This window comes from Delphinapterus leucas, chromosome 4 (assembly GCF_059928025.1).
Source record: "Delphinapterus leucas isolate spDelLeu-1000000601 "Yukka" chromosome 4, BTC_Dleu_Yukka2, whole genome shotgun sequence".
Classification (NCBI taxonomy): Eukaryota; Metazoa; Chordata; class Mammalia; order Artiodactyla; family Monodontidae; genus Delphinapterus; species Delphinapterus leucas.
In genome coordinates this window covers 107,036,813-107,063,641 of record NC_143132.1, presented here as the reverse complement: position 1 = coordinate 107,063,641, position 26,829 = coordinate 107,036,813, and the positions used below count along the sequence as shown (strand labels likewise).

The 26,829-nt window shown below is 41.7% G+C and overlaps 1 protein-coding gene and 1 non-coding gene across 2 annotated transcripts in view; both read right to left on the bottom strand.

The window, feature by feature from the left end:
• The window catches only part of VEPH1 (ventricular zone expressed PH domain containing 1), a 209,797-nt gene that overhangs the window by 98,487 nt on the left and 84,481 nt on the right, over positions 1–26,829 (bottom strand). The window contains exon 6 of the mRNA XM_022573628.2: positions 13,615–13,835. Coding sequence (XP_022429336.1) covers positions 13,615–13,835 — 221 coding nt within the window. The remainder of the gene's footprint in view (positions 1–13,614; positions 13,836–26,829) is intronic.
• Positions 9,202–9,308, bottom strand: LOC115802408 (U6 spliceosomal RNA). The gene has a single exon (XR_004022874.1). It is a non-coding gene; the product is annotated as a U6 spliceosomal RNA (small nuclear RNA).

Genomic DNA, 26,829 nt, shown 5'->3' with positions numbered 1-26,829 from the left:
CCAATATGTATATATCAGATGTTGAGCATTAAACAAATTTTTAAATCTCAAAACATACAAGTTGTTAGAGGTATAGTTTCTTATGCATTTACTAGTTTCTTCTTTCTACATAAAGCTCTGGGTTATAACAACAGTTTAAATAATAGCATTTTCTTCCAAAAAACTTCAAATTTCACATGATTATAGTAAATCTCCCTCAATAATTTTATTGGATCAGTTTCTGATTTTTTTAAATAAAATTTTCTTACTTATGGAGATCTTTTATTTCATGTCCTCTTCATACCAATTTCCCCATCTACAAAATGGAGATAATAACTATACTTAACTCATAGGGTTGTTGGGAAGCTGAAATGACAGAATCGGGGTGAAGCACTGTTCCTAGCACAAAACAGGAAGTCAGGAGATGTTAAATTTTATTATTATTATTAATTGTTATTATTATTATTACTCCTCTGGAAGCTTTATCTGTCCTTGTCTAGGCATTGTGTTAATGTAAAAAGAAAACACCAATGGCCTAGACACAGGCAGATCAATATTCCATATCCTGGAAGGTACTGATGTCCCCTGGAGAATGCTACGGCATCAGACTTTAGGAGAGGACAGTCACTCAGCCCCCTTTCCCTGCCCCTGTCTCCAGTCACCAAGTGTGGGCTGTTAAGCACCATGGACTGTGTGAGTCAGAGCTCTCGTACCTGGGAGTATGCCTCCCTTCACCTTCAGATTGCCTTACGGCATCCCCGAGGGGACTCTGGGCATGAAAGAAGTTATGGGTTAACCCTAGACATCCGCTGACCCAAGAGGGCTAGGTCAGGTGCCTCTGGGGCAGGTTGCCAGGTATCCAGCCAAATGTGAATTTCAGATAAACAACAAATATTTTTTTTAGTATAGGTATGTCTCTAATGGGACATAGTAAAAAATGTATTGTACTATACTAAAATGATTATACTTATACTAAAAAATTATTTGTTCTTTACCTGAAATTTAACGGGATGTCTTGTATTTCTATTAGTTTCATCTGGCCACCCTATTCCTGGGTAAATCCCTGCTGCTCAGTGGGCAGGGAACTATAATGCTCATCCTTGTTCCCCCGTGCCTGGCACAGTGCTTGACACTCACAGGTACCTGAAGTGTTTGCAGAATGAATGAACTGAGACCACCTACATGTCTGAAGCCAGCCTGCTCCCTGCACCCACAAAAAACCCTCTGGAGGTCTACCAGATGTCTGTGAAGCACTGGCTGCTTCTCCTGGTCCTGGTCTCCCCCTACTCACAGGGAGGAGGGGATGGGGCAGTGTCGTTTGGTAAATATCAACTGTGGAGAGAAGCAAGGAGCAAGAGTAGGAGTGAAAAGAGGGATTTGCAAAGGGCTAAATAGGTAAAGAAGCAACAATAAAATGTCTGGGCCAGAAAAGTAATCTCTAGATACGAGGCTGATGAGGGCCACTGATGAGTAGGTTTCTCACCACAAAGAATTTCTCTCTTATACACGATCTTTCTTGTTTTTATGATTTGGAGATTTTATAACACAGGAGTCATGGGATAGGGGTGGTAATGAAGGGCCTCCAAGGTAGCCAAAGCCACAAGATGGACCAGAGAGAATTTTCTGTTACTGACCATCAATCCACCTGGATTTGTCACAGAGTTTTGCTGGCAGAGAATTAGGATAAGTTTTTGTTCCAATAGGTTGAAAGGTCAGAAAATAGTAGGTAGAAGTTTGAATTTATAAAAAAAAACTCACTGCTCTTTGACCTCTCTTGGTTTTTAAATTTAGTATAAATAGATAGGAGAGAATTGTTCAAAAACAAAAATCTTTTAGAGAGAGAAACTCTGCATTCCTTTTAGAGCAAAGAAATGCATCACAAATGTGAAAGTATGGGTGGAGAGTGGAGGTCCCGGTCCTCTTTACATTTATTTGTGGGGGCCAGGGAGTTGGGCTCATGCAAGGGGGTTGTTATTTTTTTTTCCATTTGTTGCTTTTAACTCCAGAGGTAATTTTACAGAAATCTTTGTCAGAGTTCTATAATCCCCTAAATATTAACTTGGCTTTAACTCAACATGCCACATTACAAGAGGCTCAGATGATTTCCAGTCTGAACAGTTTTTGGTGTCTATTGCCAAGGTAAAGTTTGTAAAAGCATCTCTAGGGATACCCAGGAGGGGCAGGGGAAGGCCTAATTATCTCCCTCTTGTGTGAGCGGGACTCCCCCTTAGAAACGAATTGGTCCTTGGGCAGTTCACTGCTCTCACTAAGCTGGGAGATGAGACTATAAAGCTGACAGAGATGGAGAGATTGGCAGCCTCTCCTCCTGGCTCCTTAAATCAAAGAAAAATAATATTAGTTAACTTTTGATGAGCTTGGCTTATGATCCCATGCCCAGGGTATGTATCCTGCAGAGTTGAGCTTGTTAGAGGAGAAGTAGGAGAATGTGATGGACCAAATCCACATAGGAGTCCTAAATTCTTAGGATGTTATGTTCCCTACTCTTCAGCAGTTTCTTGGGTCATCAATCATCATAAGAATGACAGAGATGATCCCCCAGCTCCACGGCACTGTCATCTGTTTTGGAACTGAAATGAGTAATGCCTCTGGAAAAGCTAAAATTGAATACTAAGGGAAAGGACGATGTTGAATCCAAACTCTTGGTACTCTCTTCTGCCCCTGACTGCCTCAGTGCACAAGAGCAGAGACCAGCAGGTGCTCAGTTATATGGGCACCAGAACATAGAACTCGCTGAAATGAAATGACTCCATGGTTTATTTCATCCACAACAAGATTCTTTTTAGGGGCTTCGAAAGGAGAGCGTGGCTGGGAAATAGACTGAATATGGCCTTCCAGGGAAAAGATCTAGGTTTATGACTCCAATCTCCTGTGAGTGACAGGCAAACCTCTTTATGACTTTTCTGTTATCTAAAAATGGGATCAATGATACTGTATCACCAGATTGCTGAAAACATTATACAAGATAATGGATTTGACAGTGTAGCCCAATACAGAATGGGCATGAAAATGTCAAATGGTAAAACTCTAGGTGGCTACTGCCCAATGTGGACATTTGATACCGAAAGAAGGCAGCTTGTACAGGTGATACCAAACCTGGAAGATAAGCTTCTTCTTTTTCTAAGCCAGGAAGGACCATACAGTCCCTCCTACCTCTGCAGCATCCTAAAGACTGTGGACTATAGGAGAGCGACCCTCCCTACTGTGTGAGCATACAAGGACTGGGATATAGAAATGGTCGATTTTTTAAAAATCTCTGTACTTCAAGGATGAATTCTGAGCAATTGCAGGCATGGAGAGAGAGCGTTCTGCTAATAGAACAAAAGTTTAAAAGTCCTGATACGAGGAAGTGATCACTCTAATACAGATGCTCAGTCATTTGTTCTCTTTTCATTAAACCAACACAAGAAGGAATGAGACACAGAAAAAGATCAGCAAAAAGTGCAAAGCCCCTGCCCTTGCTGCTTAAAGTGAGGTTGCTGGACCAGCAGAATCAGCATCACCTTAGAGGCTGTTGGAGATGCAGAGTCTCGGGCTCCATCCCAGACCTGCCGAATCAGAGTGTGCACTTTAACCCAATCCCCAGGTGTTCCAGTGCATATTCAAGTTTGAGAAGCACTGGCCCAGGCACTGAAAGAACAGAATCTTAAGCAGACCAGGGCAGAGACACTTTCCCTTAATCAAGCAAAGCTGCCAGGGGTTTCACTAATTCTGTAGTGAGGTGAGACTTAATAAACTGTGTGTGGGACTTCTCTGGTGGCAGAGAGGTTAAGAATCCACCTGCCAATGCAGGGGACATGGGTTCGACCCCTGGTCCGGGAAGATCCCACATGCCACGGAGCAACTAAGCCTGCGCTCTAGAGCCCGTGCTCCGCAACAAGAAAAACCACCACAATGAGAAGTCCGCACACTGCAAAGAAGAGTGGCCCCCGCTCGCCACAACCAGAGAAAGCCCGCGCACAGCAAGGAAGACCCAACGCAGCTAAGTAAATAAGTAAGTAAATAAATAACTGTGTGTTATTTGGAGTGTGGTAAACTGTAGGCAGTTCCCTCACATTCCATAGCTTTATCCTTCTCAAGCCTTCCAGGGTCTTTATCAGTTCTGAGGTAAAGGTACCTTTTCACTTTTTGCCCCTGACAGATACTGGTTCAGATGGACCCGGAATCATTAGTCAAGGTTCCCGAGCCTAGAATGGGCAAACCTGGTGAGCGGCAGCCTTACCAGAAGGCTGACAGGTCCTAATAAATTGTCATCTGGATGTGGCACAAGTTACAAAAGCACTTTGAAAATTATAAGAGAGTACAAAAATGTAACATAGTAATGTCATCAGAACACTCTGAATCAGGAGTGAGAATTGTAGAGTCAACACGCTCCTCCTTTTCTAGGCTAACTTTTTTTCTGGGAACGTGAGCAGGTAATGGGGGCTGGCCATGAGGATTAAGGGGAGGGTATCTGCCATGAAATGCAACCACTGGGCCTGAAGAGGGAAAAAGGTAAGACGTTGTCACTCACCATCGTTTAATACTGGAAGAGCAGGGCAATGGTTAAGTTATCCTTTTTGATACATCCCCTCATCCGGTCTGCCCATTCTACTAGTGAAGCAGGCCCTTTGCCATCTCCATTTCACAGATGGAGTAGCTGAGACACAGAGACGTCGACTAATTTACTGAAGATCAACTAGTAAACCCAGCATTAAACTCAAGTATCCATCTCCAGGGTTCACCCGCTTCATACCCTCTTCCCCCTGCCTCTCAGTAGGTGTTTCCTTCAGTTTGCCTTTGACTCTACCACAGGAAGAAGCAATACATATTTTGGGACTGGTGACAGCACAGTAACGAACAAGAATTATTATATGCTAATGCCGCCGAGTAACATCCTGTGGGAACACACCAGAACAGAGTTGACATATAATCGCTGAGCAACCCTTCACAGAGGTCTGAAAAATAAATTCTGGTGTCCCCTTTAACAAAAACTGAAAGGTGTTCAAAACTCAGGAAACAGCATGCAAATAGCAACTTCAGAGTTCAATTATGATGGATACCAAAAAGGAACAGGGAGCTTTTGGGGAATGAAAATAGCAAACAGCTGGGTCATCAGGGTCAAGTAGAACTGTTTTTCTTTTTGTTTGTTTGGGTTTTTTTGCGGTACGCGGGCCTCTCACTGTCGTGGCCTCTCCCGTTGCGGAGCACAGGCTCCGGACGCACAGGCTCAGCGGCCATGGCTCACGGGCCCAGCCGCTCCGCGGCACGTGGGATCTTCCCGGACCAGGGCACGAACCTGTGTCCCCTGCATCGGCAGGCGGACTCCCAACCACTGCGCCACCAGGGAAGCCCAAGTAGAACTGTTTTATCCTCAGCGGTCACCCTTCCCACAAGGGGCCGTCTAGGGTCAAGTCCCTCTCACCTCTCCTCCCACAGCACAGGTTTTCCTTTCCTCCAGACTAATGCTCTGCTGTTCCCTGTCTTGTTTTGAAGGGAAAGCCAAACCACAGAAGCCTGATGAAAAGCTATTTTCTCTTGTGTGTCCCGTGTTTTGAACACAGCTGTGTTACAGGAAAGGGGCCTGGTCCCCCCGGCAAAGGTGTGACTGTGCCGCTCACACTCCGGGCAGGGCTGTCCACACTGGCAGAGCCAGCCCCTCTGCGGCCTTGTGCTCCCTGGGGCTGCTTCATGGGCTCCAAAGCTGGTAATGCTGTCTCCCACCTACCTCTCTTGCTGATAAATGAATTCCTGAAATACCTTTCCAGACCTTCACATCACCATAAATGCTGCTTTAAGGAAGGACAAATGGTGGAAGTAAATGAACAGCAGATGGAACGTAAATGGTACCACATGACAGACTTAACTTCTTCAGTAAGAAGAGGGGCAAAAAACCGAAGCCCTTCCTTCCCTACACATGGAGGAGTAACAAGAACCACAGCTACTGCCACAAATGGTTGTTCCAATTTTCTTTTTATACAAGTGACCACCCTAGACCTCCCTAGATTGAAAACATATACATGTTTTTTATGAAAACTCTGGTTACCTTGGTGGGGTGAAATTGCATTCAGCTTTTCCTAAGCAGGGGGCAACACTGACCAGAACATCACATGTTTTTAATTATGGTCCTGAACCTCCTTATGTGCATTTTTCGAGCCAACAGTTGCTCTCAAAGAATCAATTTCTCTTTGTATAAACATGTCTTGCCTAAAAAAGTGGGAGCTCTTGTAAGCACTTTTAAGACTCTATTTTCCTTCCACAGTGCATAGGCTCTGAATATTAGCTCTGTCAAGTTTGGGGGAGACTGGAGGGTAAACAGAAAGATGCCTAGCACTTCAGTGCAGGACTTCAGGTGTGGAGGAGTGGAGAGGCAATGTGAGCTGTAGCAGGGCAAAAGAGAGAAGGTCACCATGGGCATGGGTGGGTGGGGAAGACCTCCTGGGGAAGGGATACCAAACTGGAGTCCTGGATAAGAGCAGCCTTCAGTGGGAAGAGAGGCACAAACAAGGCGTTCTATTGATAGGAGGTAATAATAAAGGTTAGTGTGGTATCACTTTGGGGAGGAACAGGCAAGTCACCCCTGACATTCCTTTAAAATTCCTTTATTAATGAAGTACTGTGAACACTGTAAATCTTGTACACACTACAATTTGAGATACACTGGACTACACTAAAGGAAGAAATGAAAGAAAACTCTGTGAGCTGATGTCTGGGCATTTACACTATTGCCCCTCGAAGAACTACCATGAACCTAGAGGTGAGTAGGGGCTGGGTAAAGAATTTTACTTTGGGGACTTCCCTGGTGGCATAGTGGTTAAGAATCCACCTGCCAATGCAGGGGACACGGGTTCGATCGAACCCTGGTCCGGGAAGATCCCACGTGTCGTGGGGCAACTAAGCCCGTGCTCCACAACTACTGAGCCTGTGCTCTAGAGCCCGCAAGCCACAACTACTGAGCCCATGCGCCTAGAGCCCGTGCTCTGCAACAAGAGAAGCCACTGCGATGAGAAGCCGGAGCACCGCAACGAAGAGTAGCCCCCGCTCGACGCAACTAGAGAAAGCCTGCACACAGCAAGGAAGACTCAACGCATCCAAAAAAAAACCCAGAATTTTACTTTGTTCTTGCCCATCCACAAAGTTTTCTCCACTATGCTTTAGTATGAAGCCTCTGTAACCCTAATATATATTAAAAGATGTTGTTGTTGTGACGATGTAACAATATAACATAGTAAAAGCTCCCAGAGCTGAACCCATCACATGGTAGGAGCTGGTTAAAAGCTTGATCAGACTCAGAAACATGGCCTTCTCTGAAAAGCTGGAGAGAAGAACCTGGCTCCCTGCTCTCTGCAGTTTGGCTGTGGACTCGGTAAAGAGCCATCACTCCTAAACTCTCGGGCTGTGCCTTCAGAGACTGTGTATCACACCAGGGTTGGGTTCTGATGTGATTCCCAGATGTCAAGATGGGAACTCTGGAATGACAGGTTGCAAAGGGTCTCACAGTTGGAAAAGGGTCTCTGCAGTCCATGTTGCTTTGCTATACATTCCAGACACACATTGACTCAAATCCCCTGTCCCACCCTGTCATCCACTTCTTTGATGTTCAATGCATGAAATTTAGAATAAAACAAAACTCTGGGGTGACTCCAAGGAGGGGAGATGTCCTGGAGTCCTTTCCTTGTGAACATAATCTCCTTATTCTATCTTCCCTTCATTCTCTCCCACATACTGTTGTTTCATTTCCTTCCCTCCACTGTGTCACTGCTTTCCATTTACAGGTTTCCCCCGCTATCTGAGCATTCCTATGAAGCCTTTCCTAAGCTGAAATGGGTATAAGGTGAAGAAGCAATTACCTTTTTTTTGTAAAAGTGAAAATCCTCTTTGGATTTCTTTCTGTTAGCAAAAACAGATACAATTGGCCCTCCATATCCCCCCTTCCACACCCTCAGATTCAACCAACCACAGAATGAATTCTGAATTTTGATCTGCCATTGGTTGAAACTGAGGATGTGGAACTAGCCTATACAGGGGCCAACTGCGCTACACCATTTTATAAAAGGGACTCGAGGATCGATGGATTGATGGCTTTTGGTATCCGAGGGGTCCTGGAATCAAGACGACTGTACTAATGTAGGTCTTCCCTCAAAGCAAAGGAGCGTAAAGTGAACTTTTGAAAAGTGAGGGATACCTGTATCCCGAAATCAGATTTAAACCTACCGAATAGGTTTTGACTATATTTTACCTTCCATTGCCTACCCCTCACCTCCCACCTGATTCTTAAAAACAAAGAATAAACACAGTCTCATCACTACTATCACCATCACCACCAAAACAACCAAAGAACATACACCCATTTAATCAAGCCAGAGGTTAATGCTTTGTGTTAAAACTTTTCTTAAAGGTAACTTTCTCCCCCATGACTTTGATGGCTTTGGCTAGGGTGTGAAAGCTGTATCTGAGGGAACTGTTACCCACACCGCCCCCCCCCCCCAGGCCTGGGACTTAGGGCTGTGTCAGGTGCCCTTTCTCCTTTCCCTCTGCTTTCCCCTTGTGCCTTCTTCCTGGCCCCTCTTTCTCCCTACCTTTTTCTCATTTCTCCTATTTACCCCCCCACCCCTGCTTTCTTTTCACAATTTCCATCCCTCAAACCTTCCATCCCTAGTTGGGGCCAAGCCTAACCTCCTACTAAGACCACCAGTGACAAACTGTCCCCAATTCTGTGGTCCCTGGCACCACAAGCATTGGCAAAGGCGTCTTCTAGTCCAAGGATCACTGACTGCTCAGCCAGCACACAGCTGCCAGGAGCCACCCTCTCTTTCCCCAGCTTCCCATGGGTCCCAGCAAGCAAATGGTTCAATGGTTAGTGGCCACCCAGCAGGCTACTTAGGGCTCATACAGTTGTGAAAGGTATAGAGCTTTTCTCCTATCTTGACACCCTCTCTTTTTTATTTTTAAAAATGTTTGAATTAATTTTTATTGCAATACAGTTGATTTACAATGTTGTGTTAGTTTCTGCTGTACAGCAAAGTGAATCAGTTATACACATACATATATCCACTCTTTTTTAGATTCTTTTCCCATATAGGTCATTACAGAGTATTGACTAGAGCTCCCTGTGCTATACAGCAGGTTCTTATCAGTTATCTATTTTACATATAGTAGTGCATATATGTCAGTCCCAATCTCCCAGTTTTTCCCTCCCACCCCTTCCCCCTTGGTAACCGTAAGAAAAATAGAGAACGCTTCACGAATTTGCATGTCATCCTTGAGTAGGGACCATACTAACCTTCTCTGTATCGTTCCAACTTTAGCATATGTGCTGCCAAAGCAAGCACCACCCTCCCTTTTTTAATCCACAATTGCCGTTATCTTTCTTTTGCTTCTCCAGAATTAATTTCAAAATCTAAATGTTTTGCATGGCTGTCCTGTTAGTCAGCCTCCGGTGGTTTATTATTTAGATAAAAACATTCATCCTGAAATACAGGAACAAGAAAAGTGCAAGTGTGCTTACCTGGTGCATCAAATAAAAAATCACCCGATTAATTCAGTCATTTGGTGCAAAGGAGGCTCCCGTCTCCTCCAGTTTTTCATTCTCTCTAGGATGCTAATTGTTTTTCTTTTGATAGTCTTGTAATTTTGGCCTGAAGTCTAAAATCTGGCCTGCTGGGCTATGTGTCAGATTTGTAAATTAGATGACATCTGTTTTGAATTTAATCCATCTTTAATTTTCTTTTGAGCTCTCTTCCCTTATTCATTTCCCCTTCAGTTGTAAGGATCAGACTTTGCTGGATGCTTTAGACAAAAGTGTGGACCTTTCTGCTTTGTGGGGCACAGATTAAAATTACTGAAGCTAAATGGTCACAATGAAGGCTATTCAGAGAAAAGATGTGGGGAGAGAAGCCTAGCAACCATCCTAGAGAGGATGAGCAGCTAATACAAAAGCCTGGCTGTCCACACCAGCCTTTTTGAGATTCCCACCGAATACTTACAATCGATTAGAAGGAGACTGACAGAGAGGGTTGAAACGGGTGAAGTATTTTGAACTGAGAGAGGCTGAGGTGGTGGCAATGGTGGTGGTGGTGGTGTATGTGAAGGGAGTGGTGACCTTTCATCTCTTCACATTTAATTTTTTCTTTGTTTTTTCCCCTCAGAAAAATAATAAACGGAGAAATGCATTTTCCTAATGCAGACTCATATTTTGACAGTGAGACCTCATTTTTTTCTCCTGTCTACATATCTCCTAAATTCTTCTTTTCATGTGGAAGTTGTTTATTGCTACTTGGACTGGGCCTGCTTATTAAGAATCATTTTTCCTGTCAGAATGCCTAATGTGACACCCTTGTATAACATGTTTCTCCTTTATACAAACCCTTTTTCACACATATAATCTCATGGAGAGTCAACTGGCCTCTTGAAACTTTGCCTGTGTAGAGGCAAGAAAGAATGGATAGACTGCTGGCCAGAATACGCGCCTGAGCTTTCACATCTGACGCACACACCGGTCACCACTGGAAGAAGAAATGAGCAGGCTAGCTGAGCACAGAATGTAAGGTGGCTCCCCCGAACACCACCTGTAGAAGCTCTAAACTGAAGTTCCCCACATCAGGAAAATTGGCCAACAGTGACTTTCTGCTTGCACACAGATGACAAATCATCCCTTCATGATGCTGGCTTTGGATTTTTTGGATGCTGCCATGTGTAGGCTGCTGCTAGGCAGGTCATGGGGTCTGTGTAAATGCTGCTTTTAAATGGAATACGTAAATAGCAGTGGTTCTCAACTGCGGGTGATTTTTGTCTCTAAGGGGACATTTAGCAGCGTCTGGAGACATTTTTGGTTGTCACAGCTGAGGGGGAGGGTTGCTACTGGCATCTGGTGGGCAGAGGCTGGGGAAGCTCGTAAGTACTGTAGAATGCACAGAACAGCTCCACAACCAAGAATTATCTAGCCCAAATGTCAAGAGCACCAAAATTAGAAACCCTGGTATTATAGGCATCTATACTAGACATTGAACCAGGCAGCAACAGATTTTTATATGCTCAATCAAAACTATGGTGTTGAGAGAAAAGGGCACTTGCTATCTGGCTTCCTCAGATGAATAGCTATTGTTGACTTTGATGACCATCTTGGGCATAAAATATTCTCTGTGTGGAGTGGTACAAGAGGTCCTCCAGATGGGCTCCCCTCCTGCTACGTCTTTGCTCGGTTTTCAGCATCCTCTTCCATATGTATGTGGTCACTCAAGATAGATATCTTTGGGTTTTCATTCACTCTCCTCCCCTTCTCCTTACCCCACCTCTCACCAATAATCGATTCTTCCTAATTCCAAGCTCTCTCACTATAAAGATCTGTCCTGACTTCTTAGGTTCCCCACCTCTGATTTAGCCCAGGCCTCGCACACCATGGAGGGAGCCTGCTGCTAAGCCCGCAGTAATAGCACCCTGGCCACTCTCTCTCTTGCCAGCCTGCAGCTCCAGCCAGATCCATTCAGGGCTCCAGCACGCCAGCCACTTCCTCATCCACCTAGTCCTTTAGTGAAGAAATATTTACTGAGTGCTCGCTATCTGCTGATTACTGTGCTAGGAGCAGTGTTCATTCCCGGGATTAAAATCTTTCCAAGCCGCCATGTCGCTTACAGGACAAACTCCTTGCTTCTCTGAGAATCTGCCTTTGACCTAACTTTTCAGTTCACTCTCCCACCCTCCACTGATGTATTCACTCCAGCCACGATGAACGAGTTGCTTTTCGTTAGTCTGGGTCACACACTCTTAAGCTCTTTTATCTTTGCATGTGAGGAGTGTCCTTTCTGTTTGGAGTATCCTTTCAATGCTTATCTGGGGAACTTTCATTCATACTGCCCAACTTAATCTGGTACCTACGCAGATGCCTGGCACATGGAAGCTACTCAATAAACGTGGAATGAACTTAAATTTCACCTTCTTCGTGAAACATTCTTCGTTTCCCTGGCTGTATGTCTCTCATGCCTGCTATACGCACTTCCATTAACCCCATCACATGCACTGACTGTGAAACCTTTGAGGAACGGTGTTTTATGTCTTACGTTTTGTTTTATATCTCTTGGGACCTCCAGGCTCTGTGCCATGCTGGACATAAAGTGGACCCTTGTGACTAAATGTTCACTATTTTGTAAGGATGGCTTCTCGTGTTTTTGGAATGCTGTTTCAGACTGAAAATGATATGCATCATTTGTTAGCCCCAAAACTCACAAAGTCTGATGCTAGTCTCAAATGTGCCCTGCCCCTTCTCCATAAATGAATACCTTCCAGTGCATAGGATCTGAAATTTGAGTCCATCTTTTATCACTTAGTTACTGTGTAACCTTGGGAAGAGATTTAACCAGTCTCTGAGCCTTTGTTTCTTCTTCTATAAAATAGGAATGATGATAATTGCCCTTCTTACCCCTTAGGGTGATCATGAGAATCAAATGAGATGATGAATTTGAAAGTACTTTGTAACTTCTAAGGTCATAACACTTTCCAAGTGCCTCCTTATTCAAAATGTAGCAAAACATAATAAAACCCCTCCCTCAATCTTGCATGGTCTTTATTTTTTTGCACAAACTTCTTGAAAGGACAAGATTTGTTTATTGTATCTATCCTCTCCCTTCAACCCCAGGCATCCTGTCTTATGTCCAGCCATACCACTGGCAGCTCACTCACTACAATCATCAATAATTTTCTAATTGCTAATATCTGTGGACACTTTTCTGTCCTTCCTTCATTTGACCTGACTCCAGTCTGCCTCTGCCTGAGATGTTCTCTGCACTGGGGCCAGAGTGAGCTTCCTGAAACATGGATTCTGATCATCTCCTAACATGTAAAAACCCACCATGATTCCTCACAGCCTCCAGGATAAAATTCAAACTCCTTAAGAAGGTCTGTCATGTCCTGCATCATCTGGTCCCTGCCTACCACTTCATCAGTGTTACCTAATGTCGCTCTCCTTATTACACACATCCTAGCCAGACAAAATGACTTCTGTTTCCAGAAAGTGCCGTGCTCTTTCACATGCTGCCCCAAAGCCAGCCTGGTACAATCTGGTCATCTTTCAAGACTTGGTTCAAAATATCACCTCTTTTGGGAAGCATTCCCTGATCTCAGCTTCCCATTCCTCTCCATTCCATGAATAAGTAGGTACCCCCATCTCTGTGTTCCCCAAACTCCTTGACAGCATCATAATCAGCATAATCTTCCCACTGTTCTCTAATTACCCACTCAATATTTACCTCCTCGCTAGACAATGAGCTCTTTGGGTAAAGGAACATGTTTTATCTCTCAATATGTCTAGCTTTTGGCAGGGTTCCTGGTACAGAGTAAGCAACTGTTAAATGCTTGTTAAATAAATAAACGAGTTCTACAAACATTATTATTTGCACTACATTCTTATTCCCTTACCGTATTTTTTACACTTTTTTTAGGATTGTTTTGGTTACATTCTGGTTTTCACAGATTTAGAAAAAATTCTGGCAAATGTCATAATTTATTCAGAAGTTACTCTATGTTGAGATAGTGAGTTTGGCTTTCTTTGGGAACTTTTATGCTTACAAAAGAAAACATAGCCTTTTGTGCTATGTCTCAGTGGGTTTACAACAGATCCTGAGGTACCCAGGGATCCCTGCTCACCTGTCACTTCTGGCCTTGGTGGTTTCCAGTTGTCGCATAAGGAGCTTGGCAATGGCAGTGAAGCTGTTGCTCATGCGGAAGATGTCTCTGCTCTGAGGGCCCAGGATGGAGGAGAAGGTGTCCGTGATGCTCTTAATCTCCAAGAGGAGAATATGGTGAAACGAGTGCTCCATGCTGGCCAGCTGACTCACCAGGAACGGCAAGCAGCTCCTGGCTCTCTCCTGCCAAGAACAATGGAGAACGTGTACAACTGTTGGCGGGGATGGAAACTGCTGCAGCCACTATGGAAAATAGTACGGCAGTTCCTCTGAAAATAGAACTACCCTATGATCCAGTAATCCTACTTCTGGGAATCTATCCAAAGGAAACGAAGTCATTATCTCAAAGAGATATCTGCACTGCCATGTTCATAGAAGCATTATGTACAACAGCCAAGACATGGAAGCAACCTAAGTGTTCATTGACAGACGAATGGATAAAGACAATGTGGCATATATATATAGAATGAAAAGTTATTCAGCCACAAAAAAGAAGGAAATCCTGCCATTTGTGATTACATGGATGAATCTGGAGGGCATTATGCTAAATGAAACAAGCCAGACAGAGAAAGACAAATACTTTATGGTATCTCTTATGTGTAGAATCTAAAAAAAGAAGTCAAACCCAAGAAACAGAGGCTAGAAAAGTGGTTGCCAAGGACTAGTGGGTGGGGGGGGGGGAAATAGGGAAAAGTTGGTAAAGTGTATAAACATTCAGTTATAAGATGAATAGGGTCTGAGGATCTAATGTATAACATAGTGACCATAGTTGATAACACTGTATCATGTAATTGAAATTTGCTAAAACATATGGGATAATGGATGGGTTAATTAACTTGATAGGGGGAATCCTTTCACAATGTATATGTATATCAAATCATTTGTTGTACACTTTAAATATCTTATAATTTTACTTGTCAATTATACCTTAACAAAGCTGGGGTGGTGGTGGTGGGGAAGAACGATGAAGAATTAAGGTCTATATTGGTTAAAAAGAAAGTCAGAGTCCCATGACCTGCAGATGACAATTCTATGGGGAGTTTACTTAGAGAGCTAGCTGAAGCTAACAATGTTTCATTCATAATGCCTCTTAATTGGCTTCTTTGAGGTTTTTTTTCCTGATTTCCAAGACAATTTAAAAAAAATAAATAAAACCTTTTTCCTGTTACTCCTTTCTTAAAAATATGTAGTCTCATGAGCCTATCTTGCCAGGTCCAAATCTCTCAACCGTCATTAATGATCTGACCCCCACATTCACCCTTCCCAACTCTGGTTCCTCCTTGGGCCAAGCCTCTATGCCTATGACTCACTAACTCCATGTGGACAGGGGAGGCCTGGTCAACGGCACCCCCCATCCATCTGCCTGTCAGATGATGCCATGTACCATAATGGTATACCTCCTCTCCACAGGACATCCTCTCTCATTTGTTCACTTTAAGCATTTGTCAGCATGTTACAGATTTTATGTGCCTGGTCGAATGAGTAGATTCTATCACTCAGCTTTAATCAAGTTAACTCTCACAGTTGACTTAAATACGTTCCTTCAAAAAACTGAAGATGAAGAACAGCATGAATAACTCAGGCGTGAGTGAATAACAAGAAAATGGCTTAGCTGACTTGTCTCTTATACCTATGATAAATCCTCTCATCAGTCATATTATGAGGTGACATGATTTAATCCAACATGATTGGAAGTTAGCCAAAAAATTCAAAAGTATCAAGAATGTTATTTGAAATGTAGATTTATGCCCAATATAATGATATACCATTAATAAACAAAAATAATTAAAAATATGCTTATTTTATCTTTAACTGCTCTTTTAAAATCTTATTTTTTAATGTATTTAAAAACTTTCATAACGGTAGTATAATAGACCATATGGGGGCTACCCTGGTGGCGCAGTGGTTGAGAGTCCGCCTGCCCATGCAGGGGACACGGGTTCGTGCCCCGGTCCGGGAAGATCCCGCATGCCGCGGAGTGGCTGGGCCCGTGAGCCATGGCTGCTGAGCCTGCATGTCGGGAGCCTGTGCTCCGCAACGGGAGAGGCCACAACAGTGAGAGGGCCGCGTACTGCAAAAAAAAAAAAATAGACCATATGTATAATTATAAATAAATATATATTGGAGGCTGATGCTCAAAATCCTTTTAAGTGATAGGTGCGCAGGTGTAAATTACTCTTCTAGCTAGGAATTCCCCTGTCCCCTTTGTTCTAGCATTTGGGGCCTTCATTTCTTTCAAGATGTAACTTCTTTCTCCTCCATGAAGCCATTCCCAATGACCTCTTCTGTCTGAATTTTCACTGTATTATCAACTCTTTTAAAAAATCTTTTTAGTACTTGATTGCATTTGATCATTTGTTTACTTGTGCTTTAATTGCATGCCTGTAATATGTCTGTGCTAGATACTAGACGACAAAGGTGAATGAGAAGTGGTCTCTGCCTTTAAGGGACCCACAATCCCCCCTTCCACATATAATTCCCTAACGGTTACATGTACCACTCAAGTCTCCTAAAGGGGCCACTTCTCATACATCAATCATCAGCCAGGCACAGAACTGAGCCTGCAGTGTCTACACTCGGTGTGTATGTCTTGATTCACTGATTTAAGCAAACCTTATACGCCAAGGCATGACTTTACAAATAAAGGTATGTAGTTGCAAAAGAATTCTGTACTTTAAAAGAAATATTTATTACAGAACAGATTGCAGTAGTGAACTTCCCTAGTCTTTAATACTTAACTTGTTTTTCAAAGAGTCCATGTACAATTGCACTGGAACACATCTCTTGGGGAAGGGGGTACATCTGCCATCAATCCCTTAATAACTATTTGGTAAGAACCCCTAGGGCACAGTGCTCTGTCTGGATATGTGGGACTAAGGCTAGCACTTCAGTGAGCTGGACAGCTAATTGAAGAGATATTTACTCATTGAAGGATAACAATATTAGAGGAATGAAAAATAAACACCATTGGAACAAGTTCCTTGATAGCCCATTTTATACTTTGGCTCATATAATTGTCAGGCTGCAGAAGGACACCTAAGTACTCTTGAGTCTAATATTTTTTTCAACATAGATGCTTTCATTCATGCAAGGGCTCTGTATGTGAATTCACGGTGTGCAATGTATCACAGGGACATTTTCCCTTCCTCATTTCAAGGCAAAAGCTGGATGTGAGGGTCCCTAACCTGCACCAGACACTGTTTTAGAAGCTAGGAACATAGCGCTGAAGAAACAAGATAATCTCTGCCATGATAATGAGGCAGACAGACAATAAACAAAATACATGTGTAAAATACAGAGTGTGTTGGATGGAGAAATGTACCTCAAGGGAAGATGAGGCAGATTAGGGAGGCCCACAGAGGGGGGTTAATGTTAAATAGTGTAGTCAGGTCAGATTTCACAGAGAATATTACATGTGAATTCAGCAAGATTTTAGGATCTAAACCCAACAGTCTCAGTAACCACAGAAAACAGTTACAGCAAAAAGTGTCCTGACTGACAAAGGGAGGTTGGAAGAGATAAGAAAAGGGACAGGGGAGATGTGGCACTTTACTATGGAGAATGCGATTTCAAATTTCAAGTAACTTCCTCAGCTTCAGCTTCAGGTTCCTCTTTAGCAGTTTTTTTTAGTCAGTCCACAAACATTTCATTTGCTTACCTAAGAAGTGTCCCTACGGTTTCATTAAGAGCCCTTTTTTGAAAGCACATGTCTTCCTAAAGGTGAGGATGGCTGTGTGCGTACTTGCTGAAATCAACACAATTCTGGATGATTTTGTGGAAGCCAAATTGAGCTGAAGGAAAAATTAATCACAGTGTGGGAACAAGAAAAGTTATAACTGCTCTGGAGCTAACACATGAAGCCTAGCCAACCTCACATCGCTTGTTCTGAAAACTTGGAGCATGCCCATGTACCTCACAGGGGTAACAGATGTGATTCTGGATTAGAAAGTGTGATGTCAGGGTAAGAAGGGGTTTAGGAGATTCTGATTTCTTTCTTGGCTCCACAATATTTCATCTCTGGGGACCAGTGACTGCATTTTTCTGCTTTCAGTCATCCCACCGTGGGGACAGGGTCAGCAGCACCTGTGTGCCTTAATGGCAAGCCTGACCTCATCCCTTCTGACATAAATTGATTATTTAATATTAAAATAATAATAGCTGACCCACAGAGAACACTTAATCTAAGTGCCAATCCTATGCTATACGATTTTTATGTATTTATTCATGCAATCCTCCCAATAATACTGTGATCACTGCCATTTTATAAGAAGGAAACTGAGGCACAGATGGAGGACTAACTCACTCAGGTCACACTGACCCCCGTGTCTCTAAAGCTGTGTCTTCTCTGGCTATACTTCCATCCCTCCCGCCCCAAATCCCAAACCCACCCCTGCACGTATCTTCCCACTCCTGTTTCCTGTCTCTTGTTCATCATCAGTTATAGGATCCTTTTCACTTTATTTTGACTGAGTGGTATAAATATCATAAATACTCTGTAAATACAAAATAGACCAGCAGGTCTCAAACGTTTTGGTCTCAGGAACTTTTTACTGTCTTAAAAAGTTACAGAAGACACCAAAGAGTTTTTGTTCATCTGAGTTATATCTATTGATATTTACCAGTTATTAAGTTAAATAAATTTCAAAAAATGTCTGGAGACATTTTTGGTTGTCACTGCTGGGGGTGTTAGGGGGGACAAGCTGGTCGTATCTACCGGGTAGAGGCTGGAGATGCTGCTAAACATCCTACAGGGCATAGGACAGCCCCCCGGAAACCAAATACCAAAATATTTGGCTCAAAATATCAACAGGGCCAACCTGAGTTAAGTGAAACTGGCTTTTTGTTTGTTTGGTTTCTTCCCTGCAAACATGTGGTGGTGAAGGAGTCGATGAGTACGTTTTGGTGCCACTGTCTTGATCTGTGCTAAGGCACTGGCAGTTTTACCCATCATCGCTTTTGTCCTTTCAGTGCAAATGTCAACACAGTGAAAAAGGTCAATGATGTGTGAGTATTAGTGTGAAAATAGCTTGGACCTCGCAGATCCCCTGAAGGGGTCTCAGGGGTCCATGGACCGCACTGGGAATTGATGAACTAGAATCAAGGGTCAGCAAACTGTTCCTGTAAAGAATCAGAGAGTAAATATTTTTGGCTTTACGGGCCATGTGGTATCTGTTATGGGAAAACAGCTACAGACAATAAGTAAATGAATAGGTGTGGCTGGATTGGGGTCACAGGCAGTGATTTGCCTTGGTCATACCATTCATTTTTTTGTGTTATTCATTTTGTTTGTAAAATACTGCTACTATTATCTCATAAAACGCCTCTGTTATTCTTTGTTAGGATAACAGAATGTAAATCAGAAAGCGGCCAAAAATGAAAATGTGGGTGCCTGGTTATGGTGATGATTGTTTCCCTCTATTAAGCATCCACTGTGTCCCAGGTACTTGGCATCTGCTTCCTCACTTAATCCTCATGACAACCTTGCAAAATGGTAAGAGGATGAAGAAACTGATAAGAGGGCCAATCACTGGACCAAGATTACACTGGTAATACGAGTCTTGGTAGCAGACACAAGGGTGAATCAAGATCTGCCTGATTTCGGAGTTTGAATATTTCCACTTTGGCTAGGCTGAAAAAGATGGCTTAGTGCAGCCCTGTCTGCTGCTACCTTCCTGTCTTCCACCCACAGCGGGTATCAGCAACTGATTTCAGCGTTCTCTGCTGAACTTTCCCAAGACCCTTTCTCAACACTACGCTCCTTGTGAGAGGGTCTCAACCCTGGCTGTATGTTAGAGTCACCTGCGAAGCTTTTAGAACAATTCTAATGCCCAATAATTCCCCTCTCCCCCCCCGCCCCCATTTCTATTTAATTTCATTGTGATGGGCGGGGTCCAGGCAGAGGAATTTTTAAAACCTCCCAAGTAATTCTAATAGAGAGCCAGGGCTGAGAATCACTAGTCTATATAGAGTTCCAAATCTCTGAAAGTTTGAGAATTTGCTGATTTTAGGAAATGTGGATTTGGTACTAAAATCCATACTTTTCTCTCTGTCCTTTATCAATTTACAAAAGAGTTAAAGAAAATAATTTATTTTGCTGCCTGAATGAAAATATTTTATTTACTGGGCATCTGTTATTCTTGCTTTTTTACTGGGCCATTTCATTGTTATTTTTTCATAATTCAACCCTTAGACGTCTCCACACACCAAAAAGACACTTGCAAGGGGCATTAGGAATGTAAATCAAATGAGCTTGTTAATGCTTTCTCAGTGAAGCTTTGCCAGGGAGAGCCCAGCCTTTACTTAGGAGCCCTCAGAAGCTTGAGTGAGGCCAGCAGTTGCTTGGTGGTGTATTTATTCCATGAGCCTCTTTCCTAATGATGGTGGGGTTACTAGCTTCAGAGCAAGAGCTGAAGGGTTAGTATGGGCCCCTCCTCCACCTCAATTACCTGGCTTCAAGAAACTCTAGAGTAGGGGAGCCAACTCTTTCTGATTGGTCCTGGGATTTTCCTGGTTTTGGCATTGAAGGTTCCAAATCCTGGGAAACTCTTCAATCGAGGGCAAATTGGGACAGTTGGGCACCCTACTCTGGAGTCTGTGAGAAGGTGGGAAATTATTTCAGCTCGGAGGACTCTGCTAGACAGCCTCACACTGCTGGTGAATGTGATGATATATCACTGTCTGTCTCTCTATGTATATGTGTATGTGTGTGTGTTGTGTGTATGCGTGTGTTTGTGTACACAGAGTCGATTATTATTATTCATAGTAGCTATGTTCTATAAAGTCATTTCAAACACTGAATTAGCAAATACTGAAGCATTGCTTCTAGAGCAAATATAGAGGTAGGTTCCTGAAAGTCTCTGGTCACACATTTTCATCAACTGATCAATACATAACCTTGTTTTATGTGTGTTTCTATCTAAAGACCTCTTCAGATGAATGGATAAAGAAGATGTGGTACATATATACAATGGAATATTACTCACCCATAAAAAGGAACGGAATTGGGTCATTTATAGAGACATAGATGGGCCTAGAGACTGTCATACAGAGTGAAGTAAGTCAGAAAGAGAAAAACAAACATTGTATATTAATGCATATGTGTGGAATCTAGAAAAATGGTACAGATGAACTGGTCTGCAAGGCAGAAATAGAGACACAGATGTAGAGAACAAATCTATGGACACCAAGGGGGGAAAGCCGGGGGGGGATGGTGGTGGGATGAATTAGGAGATTGGGATTGACATATATACACTAATATGCATAAAATAGATAACTAATAAGGACCTGCTATATAAAAAAAATAAAGTAAAATTCAAAAGGAAAAAAATAAAGATGTCTTAATTGATACAGATCGTTAATTCATTAAAATTGAACTCACAGCTAACAGCGCTATAACTCGTGCCTGAATGCAGCCTACATAACACAACTTTTCTCCATAAGGTGCATCACAGCCTTCTCACACTTGGGAACACTAGAGAGCACTTCAGCACTAAACTTGTGGACATTTTAAGCAATGAAGTCATCAAGAAAGAGCACAAAGATTAGACTGTGGCACTAAATAGACCATGAGAAGAACAGACACTTGTTTACAGAGAGAGGGGAACTGAAACAAGAAGGCAGAGCATTGCCTTGTTCAACCCCAGCTGGGAACCTGTGCAGTGGGCACTATTCTGTGCATGTCTGTGAGTGACCGCACAAGCACCTCGAGTATTGATTTGGGGTTACAAACACAGTTTAGAGACTAGGGTGAATTTTGTGAATATAAAATCAGTGAGGTCAATAGAAAGATAGATAGATATCAATAGATAGACAGATAGACACGTAGATAGGTGGATTGATTAATCAATCTTGCATCTTTGTGGACCTCCTATAAAAGAAAATTATTTTCTGGTCAGAATTGAAAGATATTCCAAACTGCTGGGCCTGACTTTCCATTCAGCCATCAGGAATGTGAGCTCAGCTTAACCAGGTCATATGGAGTTTGGTTTGAGTTTAAGTCTCCAGCTCATCTTGCCAGTTTCTTTCCTTCTACTTTTGACCACAGGCAGATTCTCTCCTTGCCTTTAAACTAATTGAAACGTTCTTTCCTTAGTAAGTTACTGTATATCCAAATCCACATGTGCTCTGTTTTTCACCCACATATTAATTCTTTTCCCCACCACAGATGGATTTGTATATATGACCCAACTTGGGTGTGCAGACTGAAGGCTGGCGATAGCCATTTGCTTTTTGCTTGCAACTCAATTGTTTTTTGTTTTTTATTTTTAACAAAACAACCTCAAAATTTATTTAGCAATTGGTAAAACTTCAGGGAGAAATAGATCAATATTTGTAGTTGGAAATTTTAATATACTTCTCTCAAAATTGATAGTTAAAGCAAGTAACACACAAGTAGATATATCAAAGACCTAACCATATAATTAATACATTTGAGCTATTAGAAATATTTTTTAAATCCTGAACTAAATAGGATGCACATTCTTGTACACCTGAATTGAACACAATATTGTAAATCAACTTCAAAAAAACAGTATGCACATTCTCTTTGAGTATAACTGGAACAGCAACTCAGTTATTTAAAGCAGAATATGAAAAACATGGTAACATGACATATTCTAAAATCCTTCTTTACCTTTTTTGATTCTTTACTAAAAAAAAATGGAAAAAAAGATGTTAGAATAATGCCATTCTTTTTAAAAAAAGGGATCCATTTGGTTTGGAACACTAAATGAAGCTCTCCCTGAATGAGAATTGTAATTATGAAAAAGCCAAAGGAGAAACTTATCTGTAAATCCTTTTTTAATAGATTCTGATATGCTCGGTAAGACATTTATGAAGTGGTGTTCATGTTGGAGATACTGAGATATGCCTTCTTCTCGGAGCTATCTGTGGCTAGGGGTTGTTGCCATTTTAAAAGACCACCCTTAAAATTGTTTTCTCTTCTTCCATCTCCTTTAGCAACCCAGTTTCCATCAGAAACAGATGTCTTCCATTAGGGCAGACTGTTGGCTACTGGAAGCCCTTCCTCCCCTTCTCTTCCTTGTACCCTCCCACACGTCTTTAAACCACTTCAAATGTCACCTCTTCTGTGAAGTCCTCCTGAACTCTTCCGGCCAAAGTTGCTTGCACCTATCTCTGTGTTCCTCAGACCTCTGGCTGTATCTTCATGAGAGCCCTGACATCCGTGCCTGCAATTTCTGTGTCACTGTCACCTTTCCCGGTGTGCCCCTCAAAGGCTGGACTTGTCATGTTCATCTTTGTACCTTCGGTGCTTAATGTGTTGCCTGACATAAAGTTTATTATTGAAAATCACCATCAACACCCCAACACTCCTGACATGGCTCTGGAACCATGAGGTGGGGAAACCTCATGCTTTTCAGCAACATAGGATTTGTTAAATCTTCCTACCTCCTTTTGGGGAATGGCTGTACTGATAGATATTTTTGGCATGGCTGGACTTATGCTAAGAAAAACATGAGATGATTTGGGGCCTGGTGTTTTTATTAGCTGTATAACTTTGAGCATCTTATTTAACCACTTTGAGCCTCAGTTTCTTCATCTATAAATTAGAGCTAGCAATTCAGTGGCAGATATTTTTGCTTGCCTATCAATAGTCATATCTCATCCTATCACCTTCTTTCTTATTGGTAAAATCTCCATCCTGCCATAATGTGAAAATGACAGCTATTCAATTCCTCAGCCTCCTTTGTAACTAGGGGACGGGTATATGAGTTTATCCTGGGCATTTGGACTTGCGGTGAAGTTTTCTGGGGTGAGAGATTGATGGAAAAGGTTTTTCTCCCAAATGAGAAGAGAGACATGGAAGGACACATGCCTTTTCTTTGATCAGACGTTGCTGTGTCTACACCATGTGCTGCCTGGATCTGTGGCAGCCATCTTACAAGCATGAGGGGACATACTTATGGGGCCAAGTCAATATGCTGGGGAGGTGGAGAGAAAAGAGCCTTGTCACCAAGGGTTTTCAATGACACTTTGGAATTTTTGAAGGAACTTGGACCCATCAAGTCTTTCAGACTTCTTAAATGAGATAATAAATATTCTTATTATTGAAGCTGCCTTTAGTGTGATATGCTATTAACAAACTCAGCTGACACAAATTCTTCAAGACTTTGTTATGAGGAATAATGAAATAATACCTATAAAGGACCTGGCATAGAGCAAATGGTTTTAAAAAATGGTAGCAATCAATTGTTATTACAAGTATTATTCTTAATAAGATGTGATTATACTAGAAATGTCAATGAGTTAAAAAATAAGCCATTTAGTAGAGGCCTATTGTTTTATTATATTATTGTTGTCAATGCCAGCCATACTATTTGGCACATAGTAAATGTTTAATGGTTTTTTTTTTACATTATAGAATATGTGCTGCATATGAAAGAATATGTATAAACATATTTAAGTAATGAAACAGAACACTGGGAATACCATTGAAAGCACCGGTGTGCCCCTCCCTTGTGCTTCTCTCTTTCTCTGAATACCTCCCCTGCAGAGAAATCAATATCAGGTTTTAAAAGTCATTTTTAAACAGTGGGAGTCCCTTTGAAACATGTAAAGTTTTACTTACTGGTGATGTATGACTCCTGGTCCTATTCTACTGGAAGACTTTTGGTCCCTCCTATTCTGTTGTCTGTTCAGAGTTTGAGATATTAACCTTTAAAATAAAATTTTAAAGATTCTATTGACTGATGAGTTTATAGTCACTCTTCTTAGAAATTCCAAATGACCGAGTCCAGTTCATTAGAGACCTGCTTTTCTGTTGGATTTAGCTGGTCTGTCTGTGCAACGTGCAAAGTTTCTCCATCTCAGCCCCTGCTCAGGCCTCTCTGAACCGCACCCACCCTGAAGATTTATAGCTCTTTCTGAGACACCTTCTAGCAGCAGCCTAAGTTGTTCCACTGCCTAAAATTTCCCCTTGAAACAATGAGTGTTTGCCTTTCCAGAGGCTTCCTTTACTGCTTGGAAAGTAGAATTGGTGAGTAAGACACTAGCAGGGCAAACAAAAAGAGTATTGGCTGTTTGAGTTGTTGATAAGTGTGAGAGATTTTCTTTGGATACATATTGCCAGAGGAAGTTCCACCCTCAGAGAACAGAAAGGTGGCAGTCCCATGGAAAGCCCTCCCAGCTGAGCAGAAGCGGGTGGTGGTGTGGTGGTCACAGTGTGCTCAGAAGCTCCTTCCTGTGTTTGAATCCTGGCACTGCCACCAGGCAGTCATGGACCTTGGGCAAGTCACTTAACTCTCCATGGCTCAGTTCATAAAACAGGTTAATGGGTCCGCCTCATACAGTGGTTGTGAAGATTCAGTGAGTTAAAAACAAAGCATTCAGAACAATGCCTGGCACAGGGAAATGCTAAGTAAATCTTAGCTAATATTGTTTCGGTGTCGAAAATCCTAAATGTAAATGCAGACGTATCTAAATTATCACCAAAACTAAAATAAGCTGTCTCAGAAGCCATATATTCCCTTAATTTTTCTGAGTTAACTTATTTTGTGAACTGATAAAGGTTTGGAAGTTCTAGAGATGTCCAAAACCCCAATCCCCGCTCAGGAAGCAAACATGGGCCACTGTTTCAGTAACCTGCGGAAAGGTTTAGCTAGAAGTGAAATGTGCTCAACATTTTACCGAGAAAGCCTATTTCTCTTTTTAAAAATGTCACATGATTAAGTCAAAAGACCATATAACTTAAGGTTTTCTTAGTGACTTGAATCCTCATGATCTATCAATAGCTAGATCTTTTTCTCTTTGCAATTATTTCCCAGTCTTTCTCAATATTTTCCTGTATCTGAAGCAAAAATATTCTACAGTTATAACATTTTCAATCCCACAAAAAGTCGCCGTTATTGAAGTAGATAAGGCAGTAATGGTCCAATAAAATAAAGTCATCCAGTAATCTATAAATTCCAAGATAATTCTACAGTTAATAAATTTTACTCTTTAAAAATTATGCTACCCCCAGACAAGGATATGCTCTTCTAGCCTGAAAATACTAGCACAAAAATATATGCAAAATGCTTGCACAGTAAGTAGGCATCAAATGCTGTTAGTTTATCATGTTCAAAAGCTAAGATTCGATATTTTATTTTAAATAGAACATTGAGAGAGCAAGCTGCCTGAGAACCCTTTTTGTGGAACGAAGTAGAGAATATATAAACAAAAACACTGTTAATGTCTCCTTAGGCAGATAATCCTCCAATTTTGAGCTGATTTTTAAAATCGCATTCCAAAAAGTCATATTCCTCAATTCTTTCTTCTATCCTCTGATCATGCCTCAATTTTCTTTATATCAGCTTGGAGTTAACTGAACATATTTTTCTTCCCATTGAAAAACAAAGCTCTATTATAATTTAAACAGATTTACATATTCTAAATGATCATTTAATCCAATGTAAAGGGAATAACTTCCCATCCTTTCCTTATGATTTTTTATTTAGTTTGCATGATTTCAGGACAGTTTCTGTGGGCACATGGGAGAGTAATAAACCATGCCTAGTAAAACAATACTGCTTAGGCAAAACAGTTAAAAAGAATAAGTCCCAGTAATAAAATTTAAGAAGCAGCTGATGAAAACAGATGCATCCTTTGTTTGGAATGAACCTCAAATTTTGTAACATGGCAAAAGTTAAGGATCTACTGGACTTAGTTCAACTCCGTGCATTAGGCACAGAATGCTAAAGTAAACCCCGCCCTTGTAAAAAAAAAACAAAAAAACAAAAAAATACAAGGTATAATTTTTGTACTTATAAAGCAGTTATGGCTTTTATTTAAATGTTGAACTTACTATGTCTTCCTCAAAGAGAGGTTTCAATGAAGTTGACTTAGGATTTAAAGTAGAAATCAGAGAATGTGGAAGGTAGCTTACTTTTATGTCTTGCTATGTGAGACAATAATGTAACCAAATAAATTATGTTTTTAGTATGACTGATTTTTTTAAAGGCCAGAAAACTGAACACGGTCTGCTGTCAAATAAGTGTTTCCAATTTAAGACTATTTTTCCCTAAATAGCATTTGGTGTGGCCACATTTATGTCTGAAAACCCAAATCTCTCTTCATTTGTGCTGAGAGTTTATTTCCCAGCATCTTTTCTTTGCATTGACCCCCAAATACTTACAGACCTTAAAGCTTGTAGAAATCTATCTAATTTGAGCTTTGAACA